Genomic DNA, 24196 nt, shown 5'->3' with positions numbered 1-24196 from the left:
ATGCTCACTAAGGGTTTGCTTCCCCTCACAGAATACGACATTCTTCTTCCTCCTTGATTTCACCTCTTTCTTCATTTCATCTTTTCTCTTTTTTTTTCCCTGTAGTGTGGAAGAGATCTCTACTGTCTTTCAGCTTGAGTGCAATTAGGCACCAAGTTAATTGCAGCTGTTCCTGCTTTTAGCCTCTCTCTGGGTCTAGCAGACAGGATGTGGGAGCTCTTCTTCACTGCTAAGTGTTGGCAGTCGATTTCATCCTTAAGGGCAACGAGACTATAGCAAACAGGTGGGTTTGCAACGTGGAAATGGTTGTGCTTACATTCACACTTATCCTCTCTAGTGCCTGGCCCTATAGCCAAGCATTCCTGACCAGAAAGCCTCTTTCTCCAATTTTTGTGAGCTTTTTCTGAGTATTGTCAGTGGTTTTGTGCAGGAATATCAGTCAGAATGTATTTAGATAAGATATTTTAAAATTGGGATAATCTGAAAATTTTAAGCAAGCAATTTCTCAATTGTGTGTTGGGGAAATAGGCTTTTGAAGAGGGGCTTCAAAAATGTGCTCTAAAGACAGTTACCCAGGCCATGTTGGTTGACTGTCATATGGCAACCTTTTGAAACTGTGATCTGCTGTTCCATATGAGAAGTTTCTTGTAGTTTTATCTTCATTGTGAGACACTATAAATTTCATCCAGACATTTAAATGATGAATCTAACAAGCTTGTGTGCTGTGTTGCTCACTTGGTGTACACAGCAGTAAGTCACTTGGGGTTTTGGAATCACTTGGGGAGAAGGCTTGCCTTGTGCTGAGGGAACTAAATGCAGCCAGGATGCAAGACAATGTGATAGTTTGCACGGGGACAGTGTCCCAGCTGATACTCGCTCCCTGCAGTCATCCCTTATGAAATTCCTAGTTATCAGTTGCCTTTCCATATTGCATATGAGAGGCAAGGAGAAGTGCAGCTTTCAGTTGCTGCTCAGAGAACTGGCCACCGTATGCATGGGATTCGTAACCGCTAGGAGTAAAAGCGTTTTGAAGCAGGAATGTCCTTTGGTGACATATGAATGGCATACAGTACAGTGGATCTGACTGAGGATGTTGGATGCTGAGGCTTCAGCCACAGCAGCTATGATACCATGCCTCCTGTACAGCTAAGGGAGAGCGGGCTTCTGGCTGGGAGGGAGACCTAGATGCCATCATGCTTTGAAAGAGCTTCCGGTCAGAACAAGATGGAGAATGTTTGCTGAGTAGGCCTTCTATACTGTAAATAAATAAAGCATCTTTCTGCTGTGTAGTTGCCACAGTGCTCCGCATTACATTGCATTGTGCTGCCACTGTCGGTTCTTCTAACTTCTTCTGTGAGCATTCTGTGCCAGTGATGTATAGAAGTGCATAGGCAGTGGTGAAGACTTTGTGTGTGACAGTCAGCCATCCGTGCATCCTCATTCTCTCTTCTACCCATCTGGCAATTCACATTGCTTGTGAACATCATTGGTTGTTCCTTTCCAATTCTCTCTCCAAATACGAGAGAAAAGGGGAGGCTGCTATTTATCTGTTGTGTATCACCCATTATTTTATACGTCTCTGTTACCTGTGTACTGAAGAGGAGGTCCTGTGAGCACCAAAACCAACAAGACAGTTTATCAAGTTGTGTGATGCCTTCTATTCCTCCTTCTTACTTTCCCCCTCTGCTTCCCAGTGTTTTCAGATCCATCTCGCACTAACTATTTGTGCTGTGGCTACTTTGGGGAGACCCATGTGGTGGCACTGGCCTCCTAGAAAGGATATGGGACTGACTTTTACCTGCTTCTGCCTTTTCAGGAGGGTGAGTTTGGGCCTGTTTCCTCTCAAGTGTTGAACAACAGTTCAAGAACTGCATTTTTAAGGACACTACTGCTTTATCACATCTAGTTGAAATTACCTGGACAGTCCAAAAAGACAGAGAGAGAAGGAGAACAACTGGCAGATAGGCAAGATGGTGACACAAACCCTGTTTCTATAGGAAACCAAGCTGTAAAGTACAGCTTTTATATATACTTTTTGTATGGATTGGTGAGCTAAGTGGATCTCTTCAGTCACTGGTTCCTAAATACATACTGACTCTAGCTTTCTCTTTTGCCTGAGCTAGAGTGAACAGTCCTGAACATAATGTGCAAGATGGGGGTACACAGTGAGTGCCTGTTGTTGTGGTATGTATCACCTGCAAGATTGTTTTCTACTCTTGCCTATTCTGTGCTTTGTAATTTTTGCTATGCGATGCCTGGGTGTTTTCCCTGGCCTGTGGGGATCCAGAAAAGCACATTAGGAAGTTAAGTGATCTCTTCCGGTGCACATTCCTTGGCATCTGTCGTCCATGGTTTTTCTCTGCTGTCAGGCTGTGCTGTCACCTAGGTTAAGTCCTTGTGGCTTCTGTAGGGGAAGCAATCTGGACTAAACTGAACTTCTGTGTCGCGCGTGGCATGACCAGCAATCCTTGCGGTTTACCTCAGTCATGTGAGTAATGTGGCCACTATGAACTTGTGATAGTAAAGACTTTACTCATGTTTTGAGAGCACATTAATTGTCTGACTGCTGCATGTTCGTGGATGAAAACTGTATCTGTGCTAGACAGACATACAGAAAAGCACGTTTTTCAGCTGCTGCAATGCTTGCGTCCAGCAGTTTTTGCCAAATACAGTGCACCATGTTCCTTCACCTTTTTTTCCAGTAAGGCTAGTTCCCAGGGGCTTAGGTGAGCTGTTAGGTTTCTGCTTACAGTTGCCTGTAGCTTTGCCAGCCTTTGATAGTTTGGGCTGGTGCTTCTCTCTTCCTCTCATGTTCGCTGCCTTCGGCTGAATGTCTTTGGAAAATTTCAGATGTTTCCAAGAAACAATACATAAGGCAATACATTTTATAGTAATTTAAAAGGAGTTCATCCTACGCTATTGTTTGCCTTTTCTCCCCTTCATGTGAAGGAAGTGATTTCCACTGCTTTCCCTCCTGGAGGAGATTCTGATGGAGCTGTTTACTGCCAGATCAAAGTCTACTTTCGTTTGGCACCAAATCCATGCAGAAATCTGAATTAAATTTTTGTTGAGTGCCACTGTCAGAAAATGTCACATTGTGTTTATGGAGGATATATGATTGCAGAATCCCAGTGCTAGTGGGAATTACTGGCACGACTCTTTCTTTGATCTAAGGAGGTTCTTGGTGGTGTAGCAAGGGATCAGCCTGCCACCATTGAGGTCACCTTGCACATCTTTATTGAGCAGGGCAAACAGACTAGTTTGGAAGGTATGAATGCTGCAATTTGTGAACTATGTGATGCAGGGACCTGTCATCTTCTCATGACCTTGTGATTCATCATCTTACTGGATATGAGGTCAGTCTGTAGTTTGGCATCAGCACACTTAGCTGAATGACACTGGATAGCTCCAATTTCACAGGATCCAGAGAAACGTGCAGCCACATGAAGCCTCCAGCATTTAAAAATGAACCTGTTAAATGTAAGTGTCAATTTTTTCCCCTTGCTTTCCACCTTTACTATTTTACTAAAATAAAGAACAGAGCAACATTGTATCTGCTACCACTGAAATGCTTCAGCACCATGTCACAAGCCCTTCTGGAGTGACTGCTGCTCCGGTCCCTTGGGTGAGAGCAAGGCTGTATTCTCTGCGGACCCCTGTGAATCAGCATCTTTGAATGGGCCAGCCTGTAGCTTTCCCTGTTGCATATGATTACGTTAGTGCAGGTGTTGTTGAAGTGAATGCCTGTTGCGGTTTTGGAGCTTCAAAATGTCATTCTTGTTTTAAAGACCTGCCGTAGGAGGATGTAGAGTAGGTGGACAGGTTGCACCACATCATGGCCCTTAGCCCGTTCCTGGAGCTCCCAAGCTCTAAGATATCGGGGAACAGGACACTGTTCGCAGGTTGCTGGCAGGAATGAGCTTCAAGAGTGAACTCCACACTGCATTAAGCTGATAGTGCAGATATACCCAGGATGACTTTATTTCCCACTGCCGTCAACTGACACAGTTGCACAGCTTTGCAAAGAGCCTGTTCCCATACTATTCTGATTTGAAACCACTCCATATCTGTTTTATTCAGCCCTCTGATTGCGGTTCTGTCTCTACCTTCAGTGTCTTACTCTACGTTTACTTTCTGAAGCTGATCCTAGTCCTGATTCACTATTGAGGCTAGTGAAGTGAATCCTTGCAAAGAGGTGAGGGGAGAAAGATTGCAGTGTAAAGGCCTGAAGTTTCCAGTGTTATGTATGTGATTGATGGCTTTTGAAAGTTATTTACTTGGAGTGTGTTTGCAGAGATCATGGTCTGAACTGCTGATCTGTTAGGAGGGAGGGTGAGCTGCTGCTTTGGAACACAACTGTGTCATGGCTGGCCACAACTGAAGCAGGGATGGCAGGAAGCCAGTGGGTGACTGTGGGGGAGGTTGGTTTGTGCTACAGGATTCTGTGCCCCTTGAGGGGCTGCTGGCCTCCTTCCTCCTTCTGACTTGCTGTAGGAAAGGGAGCCTATTTAAACGACTTTGGTAATAGAAGTTAGGCAAATGGACTGTTCTGGATTAAAAAAAGAACCTTAAATAGAAGTATTATCTGTGTTTGATGCTGTTTAATAGGTGTTTTTTCCTGCTAAGTGTAAATCTTCGTGGGTCCTGGTAGCTCTTCAGTAGCATTTACAAGCTAATGAGCTGCTAATTATCAGCCCTGCCTAGGCTAATTAGCTCTGTTAAGGGTGTATTAATGTAGGCAGAGCTCTGAGCTAATGCAGTTTTGCTGCTTCTAGGACTTGAGCTGATGTGGTCAAAACTGGGATGTAGATCTCTGACTTGGGGCTGTTCTGCATGTACAGGCTCTAGGTACTGTGATTTCTCATAGTAGCTGTGAACGCTTTCTCCCGCTAGCACAAATGCCCAGTCTCCGGATCCCAAGAACTTTTGACTGATTTCCCCAGCTTAAACATACCTACCGTGCACTTGCCTCAGCCATGGCAGCACTGTGGATGGAGCTTCAAGAGGGAGAGGTTAGAAGGCAGCAAGCTTGGTGCGACAAAAGTCGGTAATGAGACACCCCCTTACCGCACCACAGGGAACAGAAACTCCCCTTCCTTCCTCCTCACAGGCGTGAGCTCAGGTGGGTCAATACAGCTCTTCAATAGTTCTAGCCCTAAAGCCCTCCGCTATGCTTACGTTTTGCCCAGTGGGTCAACAGCTGGGAAGTAAAGATCTGCAGATTTGTGATGGTGCAGGATATGGTACGTTTTGTTTTGCTGGTAGGGTGCATTGTCTGTCTGGGGCTAGGGTTGCCACATGGTTTCACTTAGGTTCCCAGTGATATTCTAGAGAGAAACTCTCTGTGCAGCACTCTGCAGCAGCTTAATAGCATTGATTTTTTAGGCAAATATTACAGTACTGTTTATGCAGACAAGTAGGCAAAGTAGCTGCTGTAAAACTCATGTTGGTTTCCTAAAATTGGGAGCACAAGCAATCCGGAAGAAAAAGGCAACCTGTTTGAGGCTGGTTGGCCTATTTTACTAACCCTTCATTTCTCAGCTTTTTCGTACAGCTGCATGGGAACCTATACTAAGCATTCCCTAGGTGGCTGCATTTGTGATGTTAGTCAGTACCGCCTCTCAGCGCAGCTTTCTGAAGCTTGGTTAATAAATGGCATCACTTTGGTTCCCCTTTATCTGGTGTCCCATCCTGCTCTCTGCAGGTTCCAGTTCAAGAAGTGATAATACCCAGAGTTCACACACAGTGAACAGCAGAAACACCAAAGGGATTCTTCATACACAGTAATGTTGGTGCCAGAGGAAGAAGAAGGTAGAATTAAGGGGACTGACTGTGAAAGGAGTGATGCAATTAAACATACTTGTCTGGGAAAAGGCCCTTACTGGTGTGATGCTTTACTTTGCTTTGCTTTATAGGTACTCTCCATCACTATGAGCTTATTTCGTAGAGGGTCTGTAGCCCACTTCGTCAGTGGATGTTAAGTCTCCCACCTGAAGACGGGTTGATTCGGTTCCTTTCTACTACTAAGGACTGTTGCTGGTGAATGTATTTGCTCCACCACCTCTAAGTTAATGGTGTGCCAAGGACAGCTGTGAAGCAGCTCTTTCTCTGGATGTTGATGTGGTATCTCAACACATCACGACGCCTCGGGCACACTGGCAGCACAGGATATGGAGGCTCTTGAAGTTGATGACATTAGCCCTGCCTTGGAAGTGACTGAAGACTTTTTCAATAGTTTTGATACTAAGCTTGAAAAGACTGTGCAGCCCTCAGAGGTGTACGGTGTACAGGAGGTCCCTGAACTGGTTGGGCATGAGGTATTTGATCAGATAGCAGAGAGCAGGAATCTGAGGAACGCTGCCTCCTTAGCCAAAAGTAGCCTCATCTGGGATCACTGCAAAAATGGCGTCTTGGAAACCAAAGCTCAGACAACTTTCCCTGCCAAAGACCAGCGCATGGTGCAGAGGGGGACAGCTGCTGACACCCGAGCTTGGGCAGGGGAAGGGGAGACCGCAGCTTTTAACATCTTCAATATCTGCCAGCGGAGGAGAGACCGGCCTCGCTCAGTGAATGACATCCTGGTGCAGAATGAGGAAGCCTCAACGTTCAAGCCAGGACACAACAGGTCACGCTCCGATATCAGCCATGTGAACTGGGGAGTTGTCTTCACGGGCACCTCCCTGCAGCAGCCACGTGCGTCTGGTCAGGACAATAACTGCGCTCTGCTGTCTTACCTGGCGTTAACCAAGGGAGAGGACATCCAGGGAAACACAGGTATATGCTGGTGTTCTATTGTTTCTGTTCATATGAGGACTTTCCTATTTGTTTTTCATATTTATCTTGAAAGAGGAACGCATGTTTAAAAAAATGAACAAAATGCCCAAAAAGCAACTGTTCGGTAGTTCTTAGGATAGTAATCATCACGGCTCTGCTGTCTTTGGTGTAGTTCTGTTTGTGTGCCTAAGGATCAGTTTTTAAACCAGTCTTGGCTTCCGTTGCTTTCATGGTTTAAAAAACTAAGCTTGTTTTACTTTTTGCTTCTATTTTGTTTAATTTCATTCAGGAAAAAAAAATTTATTTCTTATGTATTTCTAATCATTTTTTACCTGATTTTTGCAAACTAAACAAACTTTGAATGCTAAAGCTATTGGGAGAATGTCAAATCCAAACAAAGACAGTTTTCACAGAAGTTAAAGAGCGGCTGTTAAAAAGAGGGCATACAAAGCTTTACTGTGAGGCCTGAGATCTCTGCTCTATTTCTTTAAGAAATGCTGGCTGTTCAGTCCATAAACAATTAACAAAAACTCAAGCATGCAATCTGTGCTTGTCAATATTAAGGCATCTCTGCCAGCTTTGTTTGGGGTAGAGGAAGTCTTGTTATCAGATTGAGGGAGGCATCTCCAGTGAGCCGTATGAAGTGATGTTTCAGCAGGTGATACTTTTTCCTTTTCCATTCTGAGGCACTGCACTGGAAGAGGTTGTGTTCAGGACTTTGGAAACACTAACCCAGTGTCTCCACCTCCATGATTTATTTTGTAGATGCCAGAAGTGGACTGGGTACTTATGGTAAAGAAAAGCAGCTAGTGCCACAAAGATCTTATAATCTAAATAAAGCAGGACTTAACAAAGGAATTTAAAAATCAAAGGTTTGTGAAAGCGTGCGTGTGTGCATGTGGTGGAATGACACCAGTTATGAATAGGTAGCCTGTTTAGGCTTAAAACAAGCCTTTTGAGTTAGATTTTCAAGATAAGTCAGCTCTTTTGAAGCATGAAAAGCAGGTGCCTAGATTTTTGTGTTTATGGATATGTGCATATAAAAATATATGTAATCACACACACAGAATCAATACGTAGGTATATGTATGTACATACACAAACTTGTAGGTTAGTGTGTTATATTGTCACATAGTTGCTGTATCCCAAAGAAGGGTGCTCTTGGTTGACAAAAGCAAAGGTACCTGCTGTTATTTTTATTTAGGGAGATATATTGCTTCCTGTAGAGTGCTGTCTCTGTTCTGTGTCCTTCCCGTAGAAGGGATGCAGAACTGGAACGCACCCAAAAGCCTGGAGACAGAGCTCTCAGGTTTTGTTGGCTGTATCCTGGGCATCTTGTGGGTTTAACTTAACATGTAACACCTTTGTATGCCCACAGAAACACCATTAAAATCTATCCATTAAAGGTCAATACATGTCCCCAATAGTATTTTAAGCTTAATGTTTTTGGCTCAATTTCCCTACGCAGCCCTCAGATAAAGGGGTTCTGTTACTTACATTGTTTATAACAAGAAGTACCTAAGCCGTTCTGTATTTAAAGACCTGTTCAGTGAGAGTCATTTCAAACTGCCGCTGGATTCCCAACTTGCAAGAAGCAAGCCACCAGTCCAGCTGGTGCTGGGTAGCAGAGTCTGAGGCTGAACCGATCTCCCTCTGTCAGTCCAGGGCTCAGGCAGCTGCAAGAGGTATGTTGGGGTGCACCTTAATGCATTGCACCTCTGTCTGGAGTGGAGCAAATTGCATTCCCCTCTCCCCTTACACAGCGTGATACAGCTGCTCATAAAAGGAAGCAAAACGGGAGCAATGATGTAGATTTTTCTTCCCCTTCTGGCAAACAAAGAAATTTGTTAGGAACTGCAATGCTGGGACTCTATTGCTTCTGACTGAAGTCAGGGACCGCGTACTGCAGTCGCTCCCCTCTCCTGGGTGGGAGTCTCTGTGCTTTCAGAAGCTGGGCTATCTGCAGTGTTCTCCTTCTTTGACCCTGGCACCCACTTCAGCTCTTCCAGTCCGCTTTGGTTAGAGATGACAGACCCCAGGGAGATGCACCAACCCTCTGGAAGCCCTAAAAGGGCCTTGCTGTACCCAGAGTCAAATCTATCGCAGGACTTCAAACCAGTGTCTAGAACAGCTTGATAGAAAACCTTCCGTGATACATCCATGAGAGGAAGAGAAAAGACAAGAAACGCATTCTGTGTACAGGTGGACCTAACCGTGGAATTCCTTAAACTTGGCTGTGTCCAGGGTTCACTCACCCCATCACAGTCTGTACCCAAGGTGTGTGCTGCTTTGGTAGTAGCAGTGGAGTTCAGCTGCATTCTTCCCAGGCCCTCAGCAGCCAATTAGACTGTTTAAGTGCAGTTAATCCACTGAAGTTTTTCTCCATACAGAAAGGGAACAAGCTGTGTTAGAGTGTGATATACTTTTTATCATTTCCATGTTAAACGGTTTGTTGTTGCAACTTATAACTGTGAAGACCTTGCATCTGTAAAGTAGTTTTGTGAAGTGTAGCAATATTAGCACTATTAAGAAAAACAGAAATTGACAGATTTCCACAGAGAAAACTCTTTGTTTTATATAATCTGCAGTAGTGCCAGGTACCTTATAGCCCATCTGTTCCATAATTTCTCTGTGGTACCAGTAACAAGTCCCATTGCTGTGCTCAGTGCTGGCAGAAGTGTAGGTCTCTTCAAAATGACTTTTTACAGAACAGCAGGTTCTGAGATCTCAGAGGTAACAGAGCAAGGGAAGGAAATGGATTAGTAAGAGTGGCTGAAGAACCTCTCCCAGTACTCACCTGTACCCCAGCAGCAGTCAGCACCTCTAAGTCGCTCAGCCCACACTTTTTCTATGGCTTTTTGCAAAGGTGCAAAGCATTTTTCAGTGCTTGCTGTGTGCCCTCCAAGAGCCGTTCTGCATGGGATATTTGAAGGCAGGGATACCTTCTTCGAAGAAGAACTTCTGTGCTCTGAAAATGCACTCTATTAACCTGTTTCCTTAACCTGCTCTGTTCAGCTTCTGTGCAGGTTTTAGAAGGTAGCCATGGTATTTCTTCCCTGTGTGTTTACAAGAGAGCATGCCATAGAGTTTGCTGCTACTGTGATCTGAGCTGAATAGGGAAGAGCAAGAAAGTAGGTGTTGCAGGTATGGGTATCTGGGACTGGTAATTATTTTTCACAAAAGACTGAAAAATGTATTTTAAGGTTGGCTAAAAGTTGATGCAGTGGTTGAAGAGTTTGTATTGGCCGCAGCCTATGGAGACATTCATTTTCAGGCCTTTAATACAGATTAAACGAATGCATACGAGATACTGAGAGCAACTTCAGCCACTCCTGCCAGTCCTCGCTGTGGTAAGGGACTTCCCTCTGGAGCCTGCAGAGGTCTCCCAGGCCTCCGAGGCTGGATGAGTTGTTGCGTAGATTAACTCTATGCAATTTTTTTTGCCTTATCTTCATAGTATATTTATTACTATGAGCTTATCTGTTCCTGCTGCTTGCTTTTTTGTAATACAAATAAAATTAAACTGGATCTTTTCCATGTGCTGCGAAAGAAAAGGATCTGAAAAGAAGCTGTGCCTTTTGGGGCAGTATCTCCTTAGGCCTGCTGGCAAAACAGCTAGCATGTTAGAAATGAACACTGCTACGCAGCAGTGTCAAGCAGTAAGTGGGGCTAGCAAAGATGGAAGCTGTAAGCAAATTCAAGGCAAGGCTTTTTGTATTTCTGGACATGTGGCCTGGCAAACAAAGGGAGAATGCTGCTGCTGTAGTATCCAGTGAAAGCTTGCTTAAATCATTGAAACACAATGTGTGAGCAGTTGTCTTTGATCATCGTGTGGATGTTTTCATTCAAACACAGCCACTCCTGAGCGGGTGGCTGCTGAGTACTTTTCCCAGGTAGCTGATTTGTTTGCCTGCCATGCCTGTGAGCTTTGGGAACTCCAGAGCTGTCATGTGCCGAGCACCTGCACGCTGACAAGCTGTCCTTACTGCAGAAGGCTGGAACCTTGTGCCCTTCTCCAACAAGCAGCTATGGAGGTACTCGGCCAGCCCCATTCATTTTGGCAGTGTGCTCTGTCAGGAAGCTGAGCTTATGGGGTGTTTGCAGCACTGTGCCATGGCAAAATAGACATATCAGGGAAAGGTGGCTGCCTTAAAACTGGCCAACAGGCCCAAATTCTACTGTGTCTGATTGAGGCCAGGATTTCACCTCCTTTTTTTGACTGACTGGTTTACAAAAAAAACCTCCACCCCGCCCCCCCGATTTTTTGTGTCTCACTGGGAGCCTACCCATCACTTGGGACACTTTGAAGGTATGATCTTGTACGCAGAGTTTGTGCAGGGGATGTTTCAAGAGAGGCTTGGGCCCCTCTTCATATAGCTCTTGTACATATTGCATACTTTTCTGGTGTGTTTTTGTAGAGGTAGGACATCTAAATCAGTTCATGAGCAGCACACTGCTGATTCAGGTTGAGGACTGGGGATGATCCTTGACTTCTGAGGAGTCATTTTGCAGTACTGCTTTCTCTTGTAACCATGCAGACTTTATGTCAGGGTGTTTTCTTTATTTGCCGGATGTCTTCATCTTGGGCAGTAGTAGTGGTGGCCGGTACTAGCTCTGTGTCTGTGATGTTAGCTCCTGCAGCATTTAGTGGTACATATCAGTGTGCTGTGCACATTTGTGGTGGTGGGTCACAGAGCAGCAGACAGGAGTGCCATCAGTTGCCCCTGTTGTTGTCCTGCTCAGGGAGGAGCTGCAAAGGCAACTAGCTGCAAAGGGGATGTGTGACCCATCTGCCAAGGAGGTTTCTGAAGCCTGATTGCCATTTGTGATTTTTCAAAAACGCCCCTGGTAGCGTTGTCTTTTGTCTTGAGGTATGTAGAAGCTACACAGGCAGGGCGGACCAATAGGCTCTTAATCGCTGGGATGGCAGAACATGGTGTTGTGCAGAAGGTAATGGTGCTGTCATCCAAGAGGCAGATGTGTGGAAACAACACTTCTGCACCTTTCTCTTAGCCTTAAACCACTTAGAAAAAATCCCAGAGGTATCAAGCCACTTGGAGAATTGATGCACCCCCTGAGGCCAGTTTATTTTCAGCATTAAAAGGTACTCAGGAAAATGGTAGCTGTCCTGCAGAGATTTGGAGCCTTTCAAGATTTAAGGAGGCAAAAATGTTATTTAAAATCTAGTGTGAGTTAGATGCCCTGCACTGCGGGGATCCATAAGTGCCAGTGCATCTAGCAAGTGATAGCCCATTCTCCCAGGAGATTACAGGTTAAATACGCCACACAGTGAGCATGGGGAGGGTGAATGGGTACAGAGGGGTGAGAAGCTTTGCCCAAGATCAAATGGGAGTACAATTTGGATCACCTGACTTCAACTCATCTGCTGGATGATACTTGCCCTCTAAACCCCCTGGCTAGTTTGGGGAGTGCAGCACTTGTTCCCTGCAGGCTCACTCCTCGTTGCTGCTTGGACTTCGGCACACCTGGAGCTGGAATGGCCATGGGAGGCTGGTAGAGAGCAGCAGCAGCGAAGGGGGCTAGGCTGGGCAGCTGCGTGGAGTAGAGGGACAAGTGACCTGCTCCACTCCCTTGCTGTGGGAGGGTGCAGAGTGATGGAGAGGGGAGTGCAGTGGGAGGTGATGGGAGAGGCTTACATACAGTGTATAAATTCACGTTGCAGGAGGATTACAGTAAACAGCACTGATGAGTTTGGTTGTGAAGCTGTTCTGGTTAGGAGGGTTATTCTTTATGAAGATTTTTGCTCTGGAGTTACGGCACTCCATAAAGCTGATGAACAGAGTTTTCATCTCCTGGGGCAGTGCTGATTGTTTCCAGTGAAGCTGTGATGACTTTCATAACTGAATTTTCGGGCTAGTTGCTATCATTCTCTTAGCGGTGTCAGCTAACTCTCCTAATGTGAACTGACCCTGGTTTTGTAGCTTTGGCAGTCTTTTTATACCCTTTCTTCATTCTTTTTAAAGGTGAATTGAGTGAAAAAATCAATAAATCAATCTTCGTTTGATATTCTTACTTTGTTTGCTAGTGCTGCTGTTTTATGCATCTCCTGGCTGGTAGTACATAACCATCTCTTTCAACTTGTTATTCTTCTGTTTCTGTCAGAGTTGAGTCCTGTTCTGGGTTGGTCTTGCACTTTGACTGAATCCAACCTCCTTCTCCACTGCCCCCTTGGCCCAGGCACCATGTCAGTATGCACAAGTGGTCTGCTCAGCAAACACTGTACCAGTGTTTGATTTGCTGCAGAGGAGGAAAAAGGATTGGGTTGAGTGGCTGGGCAGCTGAGATACTATAGACTTCAGCAGAGTTTCTCATATGTTTCTTATACAATGCCACACCTGAAGGGAAAGACATAAATAATAATTTTTTCAGGTTCTTCATCCTTCTGTTTAGGCAGTGCATTCAATGAGGAGCGTACTTTTGGTGAACAGCTAAGCCAACCTCACTAGCAATGCACAAATCTAATATTAAGAGTTTGCAAGTTCAACTTCTTCAAAGCAAGTTTTGTTTTCCCTGAGCCTAAAGAAGATGAAAAAGAATGAAGGTCCATCTGCTGGGGAGAGATGCTCTTTCTTTATATGAATTAATGCAAACTGCTACCTAGTTATGAGTCCCATTGCTGTAGTGGTCTCTTGAAAAGAGGTGACACTGGGAGAAGATGCCAGATTTCTTACTAAGTGTGAAGAGAGTCAAGTGGAGTTGCCACCTCAAGAGACAAATCCCTCAGAAACTAGACGTCTCTGCTTCTGCTCTTTTCCAAGTTACTTGGTATTACTGTCATCAGAAAAGCTTCAGTGGTGGAAAACAGGGCAAATTTTCCTGCCATGCCAACTGGGACACAAGTACAGTCAGTTGTTGAAGAGCATATATCTTCTGGACATGCTGAGACAACATTTAGGCTCACTCTCCAACAGTGCTGGTTGCACCAACTGCCCCCAAATGTGGAGACGGGTAGTTGTGTGCTCGGTGCAGGGTTCCTAGCTGGGATGAGTGGGTGTTCCCAGAGGAGAGGACAGTTGCTAATATTGCCCTGTCCCCAGCTGCTGAGTCTCTCTTTGTTTCTCTCTGCCTTTTTCCTTCTTTTTCCTCGAAATTATAACTCCAAATGGCTCAGGCATGGGCCATTTACTGTGATTATTTCCCTTTTTTTACTCTTCTGCAGTTTATTCTCCCTGTCTCTGTAGGCAGGAAAAAAGGTGCTGTTTCGGTTTGGAAGGTGGATGGAGAGGTGGCAGCATTTTCTCTTGAGTGGAAATGTATTATCTGGCACACTGCACATCGAGTAGTTAAAGGAGCAGAGGGTTGTAAGGTGTATGTGTAGCATATGGATTCGACCTGTCTCTGGTGACATCTATAGCCCTGGCCTAAACAATTCGAGGTATTGGATTTTTAATCAAGCTGACTGCTGGTTCTGTCCCAGTTAGAGCGAGAGCCAGTGGAGCCGATTCATGGGAGCTTGAAGGGAAGGAGTGGGGCAAAGGAGAGAGAGGGGGGTGCCTCTGTGAAAGGCAAGGAGAGATAGCCTTTCTCTAACTCGACAAAAGACGAGCAAACCTGTGTGCAGATGAAGGAGGGATGGCTGGGGGAAGGTTACGAGTTTTCGTATTATGGAGAAGCTTGTACTGTCATCTGTACTTGATAGAAGCGAGAGAGATTGCAGTTGGAGCTGCAGAAGCGCTGCCTCCCTGATTGGATTAATAGAAAGGGAAGATGACTCTAGAATGGCTGCCCATTATCTGCACTACAAAGGGATTAGTGTGGGTTTCAGAGAAATTAATGGCTTTTGAGTTAGTGCAGAAATACTAATGAATGTCAGGGCCAGAGATGTACGGTGAACAAAATTGTTTCTCCTTCAGTGTGTGTGCGTGCGTGTGTCTGTCCATTTGGGCGATGAAAGTGTGCTTTTTTCCTACCATTTTTAGAGTTTTAGATTAGGCTTTCAGTTTTCATATTCAGCTGAAATACTCTTGACTAGCTTATTTGCCTGCAAGGTCTAGTTATATTGATTTATTTTCCACCTTTTCAGACCTAGTGCCAAAGTAGCAATGTCTTTAATTGTTGTTATGATTTTAGTCATATGTGCAGGAAATCTGTAGGTAAAGTGTAGAGTGCTTTGAAAGTGGTGTTAAATGCAGGCTCCGTCCTGAGTATGTGGGGAAGCTGAGGCTGAGCTGGCAAGGCAAAACTGCAGCGCATCCTTTCTGAAGCACATCCTTTTTGTGAGTATGGGTGGGAGGCAGCATCCTTCCCCCATTTTTTTAAGCCCCGTGAGGTTTGCATACTCATGTTAAGTAGATCAATGTATGTTCATTAAGTTTAACTGAAACTTGTCTACTTAATCCTTATGAATCCCTAAAGTTGGCCTTCACTGAAGAGCTGGCCAAAGCTTTTATGCTGTTGCTGTCCTGAATTGTCCTCCTGCCCATGCACAAAACTCTCACGACCAACTACAGCAATGCTTTCAGCCAAGGACAGCAGCATCTCATTAGACTGTAGTTAAAGCCAAAGTTCTGCTTTCTCACCATTTGGTGTCAGAAGCCCCTTGGACAGTTACCAAGTCCCTCAAATACTCATACTCCCTGACTCTCCTGGTGCCCCTGGATAGACAGACTCACCCATTAGCCAGCGGTGGTGAGAGCAGCTTGGGCAGCAAACCTGGCTGTATTAGCTGGGAAGCCCAGTACACGTGGGGATGCAGTAACTTGTATACAGCCTCATGTTTGGATCTTTGTTTCCAAGCTTCGTCAAGCCCAGCTGCTTCTGTTCTCTTAATTCTGCATGGAAGACATCCCGGGTATACTCAGAGGTGATCATGTCTAAAACTTGTTAGAGGGTGGCCTGTTAACACGAGTGGTAACTAGTTAGGCTGAGATGCTGAAAATATTTTGTGCCTCTAGCTGTCTACCCTATCCCTCTTTCAAAGGTTGTCAGCCCGAGGGCAGAAGCCATGAGTGAAACAGCTCCTGTATTGCTGCGGTTCGTAACGCTGTGTGTTAAGGTCAATTGTTGCTGGTTTTGTTTTGACCTAATTGTGCTGGGCAGTGGATGAGGAGCTGTTCCCAGGTGGCTGCCTTGCTCCTGCGTTTGGAATAGCAGTCTCTAAGGAAATTGGACAGCTGGAGGCAGAAGCTTCTTCGCTTGTGTCTGTTAACTCTGCCGCTGTTTGTAAGGCAAGACCCATCGCAGATACCCTTACTGGAAAGGTGGAGTAGAAGTCAAATGGGAGCAAGAATTTGTTCCTCAGGTCTGGGGGTTGTTTTGGGGTGCCAAGTGCTAAATTGGTGTTAGAGCGTAACAGTGAATGCCACTGAATTTATACAGGGAGCAAGAAAAATTGCATACAGCCACAAGTCCAGCCCAAGGTGAAAATACGACATTTGTGTGTATTGGTGGCTCAAGTGGTGCAGATCAGATTGGAACAAATTTTGCGCAGAAGCCTTTGTTAAAACTCAGAAATGCATTAGATAATTCCTTTTCAATTTGTGTTGCTTTGGTGCCTGGAGTGACTTGTGTGTGGCTGGCTTTCTGGGGATGAATAGAATTCCCCCCGACTTCAGCTTGGGCCGAGGTTTGTGAAGGGGTCTGCTCTGAAGCACCTGGAGTGCTGAGGCCCTTAGATATCTGTGTCTGAGTCTGGGCAGCCTCTTGCTTCTCATTTCTGGTCAGGTCTGCTGGTCCGGGACCTGGCTCTCATAAATGAGCAAAGCTCCTCACGAGTAAACAGAGCGGTGCAAAATGTCTTACCTGCGGGTCGTGCTGAGACGTGGTAAGAAGCTGCTGGGCACGGTTTTCCATTCGCCGTGTCCTGGGTAAGGCCAGGTGCCAGGCGATTCCGGCTGGTTCCGAATGGTTCCGTCGGCCCTGTGGCGGGGCACAGCTGTGCCCCTCTGCCACGGGTGGGGTCTCTGCAGCACAGCGCGTTTTGGAACGGGCAAAGCACTGCGCGGTGGTGTGAGGAGTGAGGGGAAAAGCGTGAGGAGCAGCCCAGGGCCAGAGGAGGAGATGGCCCTGCAGGCGCAGGGACACGGATTGCCTGCAGCCCCTGGGAAGACCATGGTGGAGCAGGTATATCCCTGCAGCCACATGTGGGACCCTGTTCTGGGAAGGCGGAGGTTTCCTGAAGGAACTGTGGCCGTGGAGAGCTCATGCAGGAGCAGGTTTATCCTGAAGGACTGCAGCGTGGGAGAGGACCCAAGCTGGAGCAGGGTAAAATTGTGAGGGGGAAGGAGGAGCTGGCCACAACCCCCCATTCCTCTTCCCCCTGTGCTGCCTGGGACAGGGGGAGGCAGGGGGCTGTGTATGAGAGCATGAAGTTGAACCTGAGAAAGAGGGGGGGTCAGGAGGGGAAGGTGTTGTTCTAGTCTGTATGTGTTTCTCACTGTCAAAATCTATTTTAGTAAAGTGTTTTGTTACCTCTGGGTAAGAAAGTGCTGTATTCTTGTTGGCTCAAATGTAGAGTCAGTGCTTATGTTTGATAATTATAACCTGTTGGGTGAAGGCTATTTCTGTGATCTTGTCCTCCAGACATATCATGTGTGGGTAGGAGAGATGTATAAGCCAGAATGATGTAGCAATTTGAAACGATTATTTGAAAAGAATTAATAGTAACATTCTCATTTTATTTCCTCCAGAACACAAGCCAGCGTTCCCAAATATTCTGAAGAAGGGACACTTAGAAATTAGAAGAGACAATGACAGCTACTGGCAAACCTGTTACGCTGAGCTCTCCCCGTACAAACTGTACCTGTATTGCTTGGACAGCAGTGGAAACCAGACTCTTCCTGCCGTGTATCCACTCATATATTTTCAAAGGATCACTGTTACTGGTTGCATTGCAACCAAGGTGGTGGATGCTGTCCTATCAGACAACTCGCAGCTACAGCTGAAGGCGGAGTCTTCATGGGAGGCTTTGGACTGGGGACAGAAACTCTGGGAAGCGGTGCGTGCTTCTGTACCTGCTTTCACAAGACAGCAGGAGAAACTGGAGAATGTGCCAAAGCCTGAAAATAACAGTGACCTTTCTCAAACCAATGGATTGTTAGAGAAGCCTATGGAGCTCTTCCTATCCATGAATTTGACTGAAAACACTAAGGAGTACCAAAATATTCTCAAATCAGGGACTCTTTATAGGTTAACTGTCCAGAATAACTGGAAGGCATTTACTTTTGTCTTGAACAGGTATTATCTCATGGCATTCCAACCGGGTAGGCTTGATGAAGATCCTCTGCTGAGCTACAATGTCGATGTGTGCCTCTCGGTCCAGACAGATACTCAGGATGGCTGTGACTCTTGCTTTCAGGTCATTTTTCCTCAAGATGTCCTCCGCCTGCGTGCAGAGACCCGTCAGAGGGCCCGAGAGTGGATGGAGGCACTGAGAGCAGCAGCCAATGCTACTAGAAGTTTAACTCAGAACCCACAGGTCACGCTTAGGAACAAACCTGGAGATCGGCCATTTGGAAACAATCTTAGAAAGAGCAAGCGCCAGTCTGTGACCACGAGCTTCCTGAGCATCCTGACCACTCTGTCTCTAGAGAGAGGGCTCACAGTTCAGAGCTTCAAGTGTGCAGGTAAGCAACCAGGCTGCAGCATCTGCACCCACGCCCCTTCTGCAGGAAAAGAAAATCATTTGGAAGAGCATGTATGTGTTTTAGTAGCACACAGCCATTCTCTGCCTCTCACTATGGCCATAGACACTTTGGCATGTTAACCTTTCCTTGCTGTCTGTAAAATGTGGAGAAAAGCCTGCGGGATATTCAGGGATTCACCTGCATTTGATGAGCAGTGCTGAAACGTTAGATCCTGCGCATACAGCACTACATGGGCCAGGCCTGCCTTACAGGATGACTGAGCTGTTTTCTTGATTCAGAACGCTGGAAAGGTGATCCAGAATCAAAAGGATTTGAATTCTGGATACAGTGCAACTTTTGAACTTCAGGTGCTTTTGTTTTGTTTTATTGTGTCTCCTCTAAGTCGGTTTTCAAACTCAGTTGCAGCTCTGGGCCTTCTGAGGAGACTCCTCAAAGCATATATGCTTCCCTGAAACACTGTCACTTGGCGACGTGTGTTCTAGCACTGAGGTTCAGGCACGAGCGCGTCTGCTTGGTTATTCCCTTGAGGCGGGGGTGAAAACATGACCTTAAGCCTCTGCATCTACTTGTAAATTTCAGTTCATTTGACTGCTGACTCTAGTCCTAGGCAAGATGATGATTTTATCCAGTTTGGGAATGAAGTGAAAATAGAGAGGACCCATGTGAATGTAGTTCATTGTCCTTTTACTTCAGCAAGGCCATCTTTGTGGAGCAAGTTTGGGTAACTTGTGCCTAGAGTATACTCTCTGGCTGGCTTTAGTTACGCTCACTTAGAAATTGTCAGCTGTATCAGAAACAGCTTATCTGGAGGGTTTTTCTCTTTTGTTATGGGAGCTGTGAGGGTCCTGCATCCTCCCCGCTCTGCTCTGCAGTAGGACTCTGATGTGGAGGTCTCCTGTTGCTCTGGAACCACACGTGGCTCTGCAGGGTCTGTGTGGGCCCAGGACCTGCTGGCTGGCTTGAATCCCTTCCAGCGGAGGCCTGAGCCCCAGAAATACTGGGTTGCCCTCAGAACTGGCTGTGGGTGCAGCTGAGTTCGCCCCTCTCTGGTAATTGCCCACAGGAGGTGTTCCTGCTCACCTCTGCACAGTGCATGGCATCCACCTGGTAGCTGGAGCATCGTGAAGGTGGACTCACTGCAGTTGATGGTTTGGTCACAATATTTGGGCTTCTGCCTGAATTCAGGTCTGCTCTTGGCAAATCACACAAACTCTGTGTTTGACCTCGTGTCATTTTTTTCTGGGAGTGTTTATGTGCCAAACTACTGCTGAAACTGAAGGTGCCTGGGTCCTGTGATGACTCTGATTGCCTGAACACTGTTAGAAAACAGTCGTGTCTTACCTTTAAGGGTGGTTGTGAGAGTGAAAACTGCAGGGAGACTCCTGGGAGTGGGTGAAGTAAGGTCCCCAAGATGGATCCAGCCGAGTGCGTTACCCAGCAGACAGCCTTGTGAAACTCCAGAAGACAGCAGGATTAACAGCCTCATTTGAAGATAATGTCTGAGACGACATTAAAGCTTCATTCTTTTCTCCTCATTTCTTTTAATTCGCGTCTCAGTAGCGGAAAATTTTGTAATTTTGCTTTATTCTCTGACTGAGGTCCAGGAGAGTTTCAAGGGAGCATTTGCAATGACCTCCTGAAAAATAGGATCAGGTCCTGGGGTGGCAACAAAATGCATGTCGCCAATGTGAAATAGGTTTTTAGTCTTGCGTTATGTAGTATGGGAGCAGACTTTTCTGTAGAAAAGGGTGGATTTCCTCTCCCAAGCATGGGATGATTCATCTGCGCTCACTCCTGTATTCCGACAGAATCAAGGCGCTCTGACTGTGTCAGAGTTGTATGAGCCTTTTCCTGATAAAGGTGAGGCATTTGCAGTGCTCCTGGGGTCTCCCTTTAAGTCTCCAGAACTGAACAAACGGTCTTGTGCAGGGCAGTGTGAGTCGTGGAGGGTCCGTGAGGCCCGGCCGCTGGGAGTCCCGGTGCCGGAGGGAGGGGACGCACAGCAGAGACTGTCGGAGCGGACCCTTAGCCGGCTGCCGGAGACCCCTAGAGCTGCTCGGTGAGAAGCCGTCTGGCACTTGCAGCTCTTACCACAGTGCAAAGAGACCAATAATTGTAACTGTAACTGGGAGAAACTGGGGAAGCTCGTCTGGGTCAGAGAAGTTTGTGCTGAGGGGACTGCGGAGAGACACCAGCAAGCCGAGACCCTCTCGTGGTGCCTTGCTCCGTGCGGGCAGTTCGCCGCCTTCCCCGGGGCGGGCTGCTGTTTAACCTGAGGGGCCTGCTGTTGGTAATTACAGCTTGCAGGCATTGAGAGCGGTTTTCCCCAGGGCTGCTGGGAGGAGTAAGCTTGGAAAAGGATGAGGAGGGGGGAGGAAGAAAAGTTTTGCTGTGAATTCTTCAGCCATTTAGTGCAAATTCCTGTAATTACCGTCTTTGTGTCCTGTCCCAATGGCACATAATACAGCAGAAGCCTTTCCTAATTGAGACCTTACAGGAGGTACAAATCCCTCCTTTGTTCGGCCTGACAAATTAGTGCCAGAAAGTGGCAAGGTCCGAGTGGGAATCAAAGGCAGGCAACACAAAGATGGAACTTAAGGCTACAGTAATAACCCTCTCTAGTCCTACAGGGGTGGGAGGGAAGGAAAAGTAATGACCAATGAAAAATGAAGGGTTTTTTTGTTATAAATTCCCTTGACATGACAGCACCTCAGGGCTGCTTTATTTATTTAGGAAAAGTGATTAAATAGTAATACAACAGGGCAGACCATTGTCTCTCGAGCTGCCCCCCTTCCTGCAGACCCCTGCTGCCTTGGCTAATTGATTGACAATGAACCTCTGATAAAGAAGGTTGTTGGGAGGACCTGATGGGGACAGGGGATTTTTTTTTTTTTTTTTTCATTTTCTCTTTGCAGTCTTCGTGGTGTTCCCCTCTCCTTTTTTTTTTCCTGTTTGAAATGCCCTCTGCATCCCCCTTTCCTTTTCTCCCTCAGCAAATGCTTTTCAAGGAACTGCTCCCAGACAAACAGCTGACACTCACAAGCAGGTAGGGAAGAATGTGAATGTCTGTGCCTCGCTATTGACAAGTTTATCTTGGAGTCTGACTGACTAGCGCTTTTCAACTCATGATATAAGCCAGGGCAGTGGTGTCTGATGTAGTCTTGGGGCAGGGGGGACAAACTGTTGATACACTGGAGTCAGAAGGGCAGCTTGAGAAAAGTTTTCTTTTGCTTGATCAGCAGATACAAAAGCCTTTCGCCACATTTCCAACTCTTTGTCTTACTGTGGCAGGCAGGGCATTATTTCTGATAATTTCCAAAAATAAACAAATAGGCCACTGATTAACAGTGGAGGGGCATGCTTTTTATAAACACTTTTACCTTGCTGACATTATTTGTATTTTTGCCTTGGCACACCAACAGATTTTGGAACGTGAGGTTAATTAGAAACTGCTGGCACTGGAATGGCAGCCTCCTCTGTCCGTTGCATGTTCATATAACTGCATGCTTGATCTTGCCCTGTTGCTGGGGTATGGCAGTGTTCCCATGGGAAGTGTTTGGGGCTCTGAGCAAGAGTGACATTTCTGAGCGTTGATCTGCATGGGTGAGCCTTTGGAGGGACCTACCCGTTATCTTCAGACGGATATGAAGTGAAAGTTGGTTGCAAGTCCAAGCTGGTAAATACCAGGTTTTACGGTTTGTTCTTTAATATGTAGGAAATGAGAGACGTGCATCATGTTAGGATGATCTGTCTGGGGAGAGGGGGGCGGGGTGTGTGTATTATTTTTTATGTCTTTATTTCACCTGGATTCAAGAGAAATCCCCAAACTGTTCATGTGACAAATTTGGGATGAGGTGGCTTCCCTCAAAACATGTTTGGTAAGTGTGGCAACTTGCAGACAGCGGTAGCTGCTTGCGAGTACTCCAGTGGCTGTCCTGTCTCCCTGTTGGACTGTCTATGGGCTCCTGGGGAAAGGCAGGTGTTTCTGCTGGAGGAACTCTTCTGGAGGTCTGTAAGGAGCAAATGTCCTCAGCTGCCGTTCTCTGTTGCTATTCCCTTGGCATGTGCCTTCACATTTCCATAGATGGAGAAGACAAACAGCCTCTGCCCTTGCCTCCTGTTTTTGAGTAGCTACTGTTCTTTTGATATCTCTCTTCCTTTTCACCTTTTATTTTTTCTCTCCCTGTCTTTTATTAAAACAAACATTTTTTTTTTTTTCAGAGAAGTCAGAGTGTCTGCCAGGAACTCTTGCTTAGACAGCAAGTCCAAATGGATGTGGGAGTTTGTGCCTTCTGCGAAATGTGCTCTACACCCTTATATTTGGCTCTGTGGCTTTCCTTGCTCCTCCTCTAGGGTGCCTTCTGTCTTTTCCTCCCTGCTTTCTCCATGTCTCCTCACTTGCCAGAAGGGTAAAAACTGCTGTTGTGGCTCCACTGACTTGGCTGGCTGAGCTGAATACTAGGTGCAGAGAAGCCAAGGTTAGTAAATGGGCTATTTCCTGAGCTTGCAGCCCTGTCAAGTTGAGCAGCAGGTGGAAAGTTGTTGGCTTTCAAGGAGTCGTTCTGCCTCTAGTGCTGTGATCATGTGTGTAAATGGGAGACAGTGTGGTGCAACATGCCCAGCTCATGCAGCCTCTGCTCTAGCTCACCCCACTGGTCTGAAACCAGCCCCTACTGCAGTAAAACTAAATTCCCTCCACACACACCCCCCCCCCCCCCCCGAAAGTAATTTCCTAATAGCTTGCAAACTGGCAAATGTGATTTAAAAAAAAAAAAAAAAAGAAAAAAATTAGCCAGGTGCGATGTTGACTTTGTTCAACTTCTCAGAAAGCCATATAGTTGAAACTTCTCAAATCGAGATAGTTGAAAAGCATGGGTGCTCCTTCCTTGAATTTAGCAAATACTTTGTGAGCTGTTGTCACACCCAGCATCTATTTTGTAGCATGTCACAGAAATAAAAATACTAGGGGACAAGTCTTAGCAAACGTAGCACAATAGTAAAATACTGAAAGGTCCTTTGGAAGGTCAGCACTCTTGTCACATTTTTAGTCCCAAATAACAACTGTGTTCTCGAGTGTCCAGGACTTTTAGGATTGTGCTTTCTAAGAGCTATGTGTATTTTGTGCTTGGTTTCATTTTAATTGATTGCTTTGTTCCAAGACTTTGACAGCTTTTTGCCTTCCCTGTATTTAAGACTCTGTAAAATCACCTGAGAATGTGTTCTGCACTGTAAAGGTTTCATTGTTTAAGCATCTTCACTTTAGACCACAGTCTTCCAGTCTTGTATGTGACTTTCAGGCCCTGTTTCTGTTGATTAAAAAGTAAAACTTCCACTGCCAGCAGTGGTATTTCTAAACTCTTGTTCTTTGCTAGGCAAAACCAGCTAAGCAGAGAATACGTTGTCCATGTCTAAATTGGTATTTGGAAAATACGCTGTGTCTAAACAAGGCCACTGACTTGTTGGGAGGAGTGGGGGGAAGGTTTCCAGACAAAGGTGACTTGAATTTGCGTAGCAAGGACTACTTAATTTGCACTGGGCCAACATGTTTCAAAACACAAGGTTGCTGGTCCACAGTGCTTTGCCATGTGACAGCTCTTGATTGGGGAAAGACCAGAAGATACTGCATGGTATCTCTTTTACTTGCTTGGTTTGATTAAACCTGTTATCAGTGATCAGTTATGATGACAGAAGCTATTTAATCTTCAGCGGTAAGATGAGTGAGCTCTTCAATCCAGTTTTAAGATGGCTTGACTAGGGGAAATGGCAGTGAAAACTATTAGCTAAGCTGGTATAAGTTAGGTCCTTCACCTTCCTGG

At 45.9% G+C, this 24196-nt stretch overlaps 1 protein-coding gene across 3 annotated transcripts in view; it reads left to right on the top strand.

Moving 5' to 3' along the window:
* PLEKHM3 (pleckstrin homology domain containing M3) overlaps positions 1-24196 on the top strand; it is a 91489-nt gene that overhangs the window by 3664 nt on the left and 63629 nt on the right. For 2 of the 3 annotated variants that reach the window (XM_075431161.1, XM_075431163.1), the window contains exons 2-3: positions 5916-6774; positions 17424-18359. In XM_075431161.1, coding sequence (XP_075287276.1) covers positions 6171-6774; positions 17424-18359 — 1540 coding nt within the window. In that variant the 5' untranslated portion in view covers positions 5916-6170. Of the gene's footprint in view, positions 1-4988; positions 5123-5915; positions 6775-17423; positions 18360-24196 lie in introns of those variants that run through there. The other variant, XM_075431162.1, reaches the window with a different exon arrangement.

Source organism: Opisthocomus hoazin, chromosome 9 (assembly GCF_030867145.1).
Source record: "Opisthocomus hoazin isolate bOpiHoa1 chromosome 9, bOpiHoa1.hap1, whole genome shotgun sequence".
In the NCBI taxonomy this organism is placed as follows: Eukaryota; Metazoa; Chordata; class Aves; order Opisthocomiformes; family Opisthocomidae; genus Opisthocomus; species Opisthocomus hoazin.
Note: the sequence above shows the minus strand (reverse complement) of the source record. Positions and strands in the feature narration are given on the sequence as shown.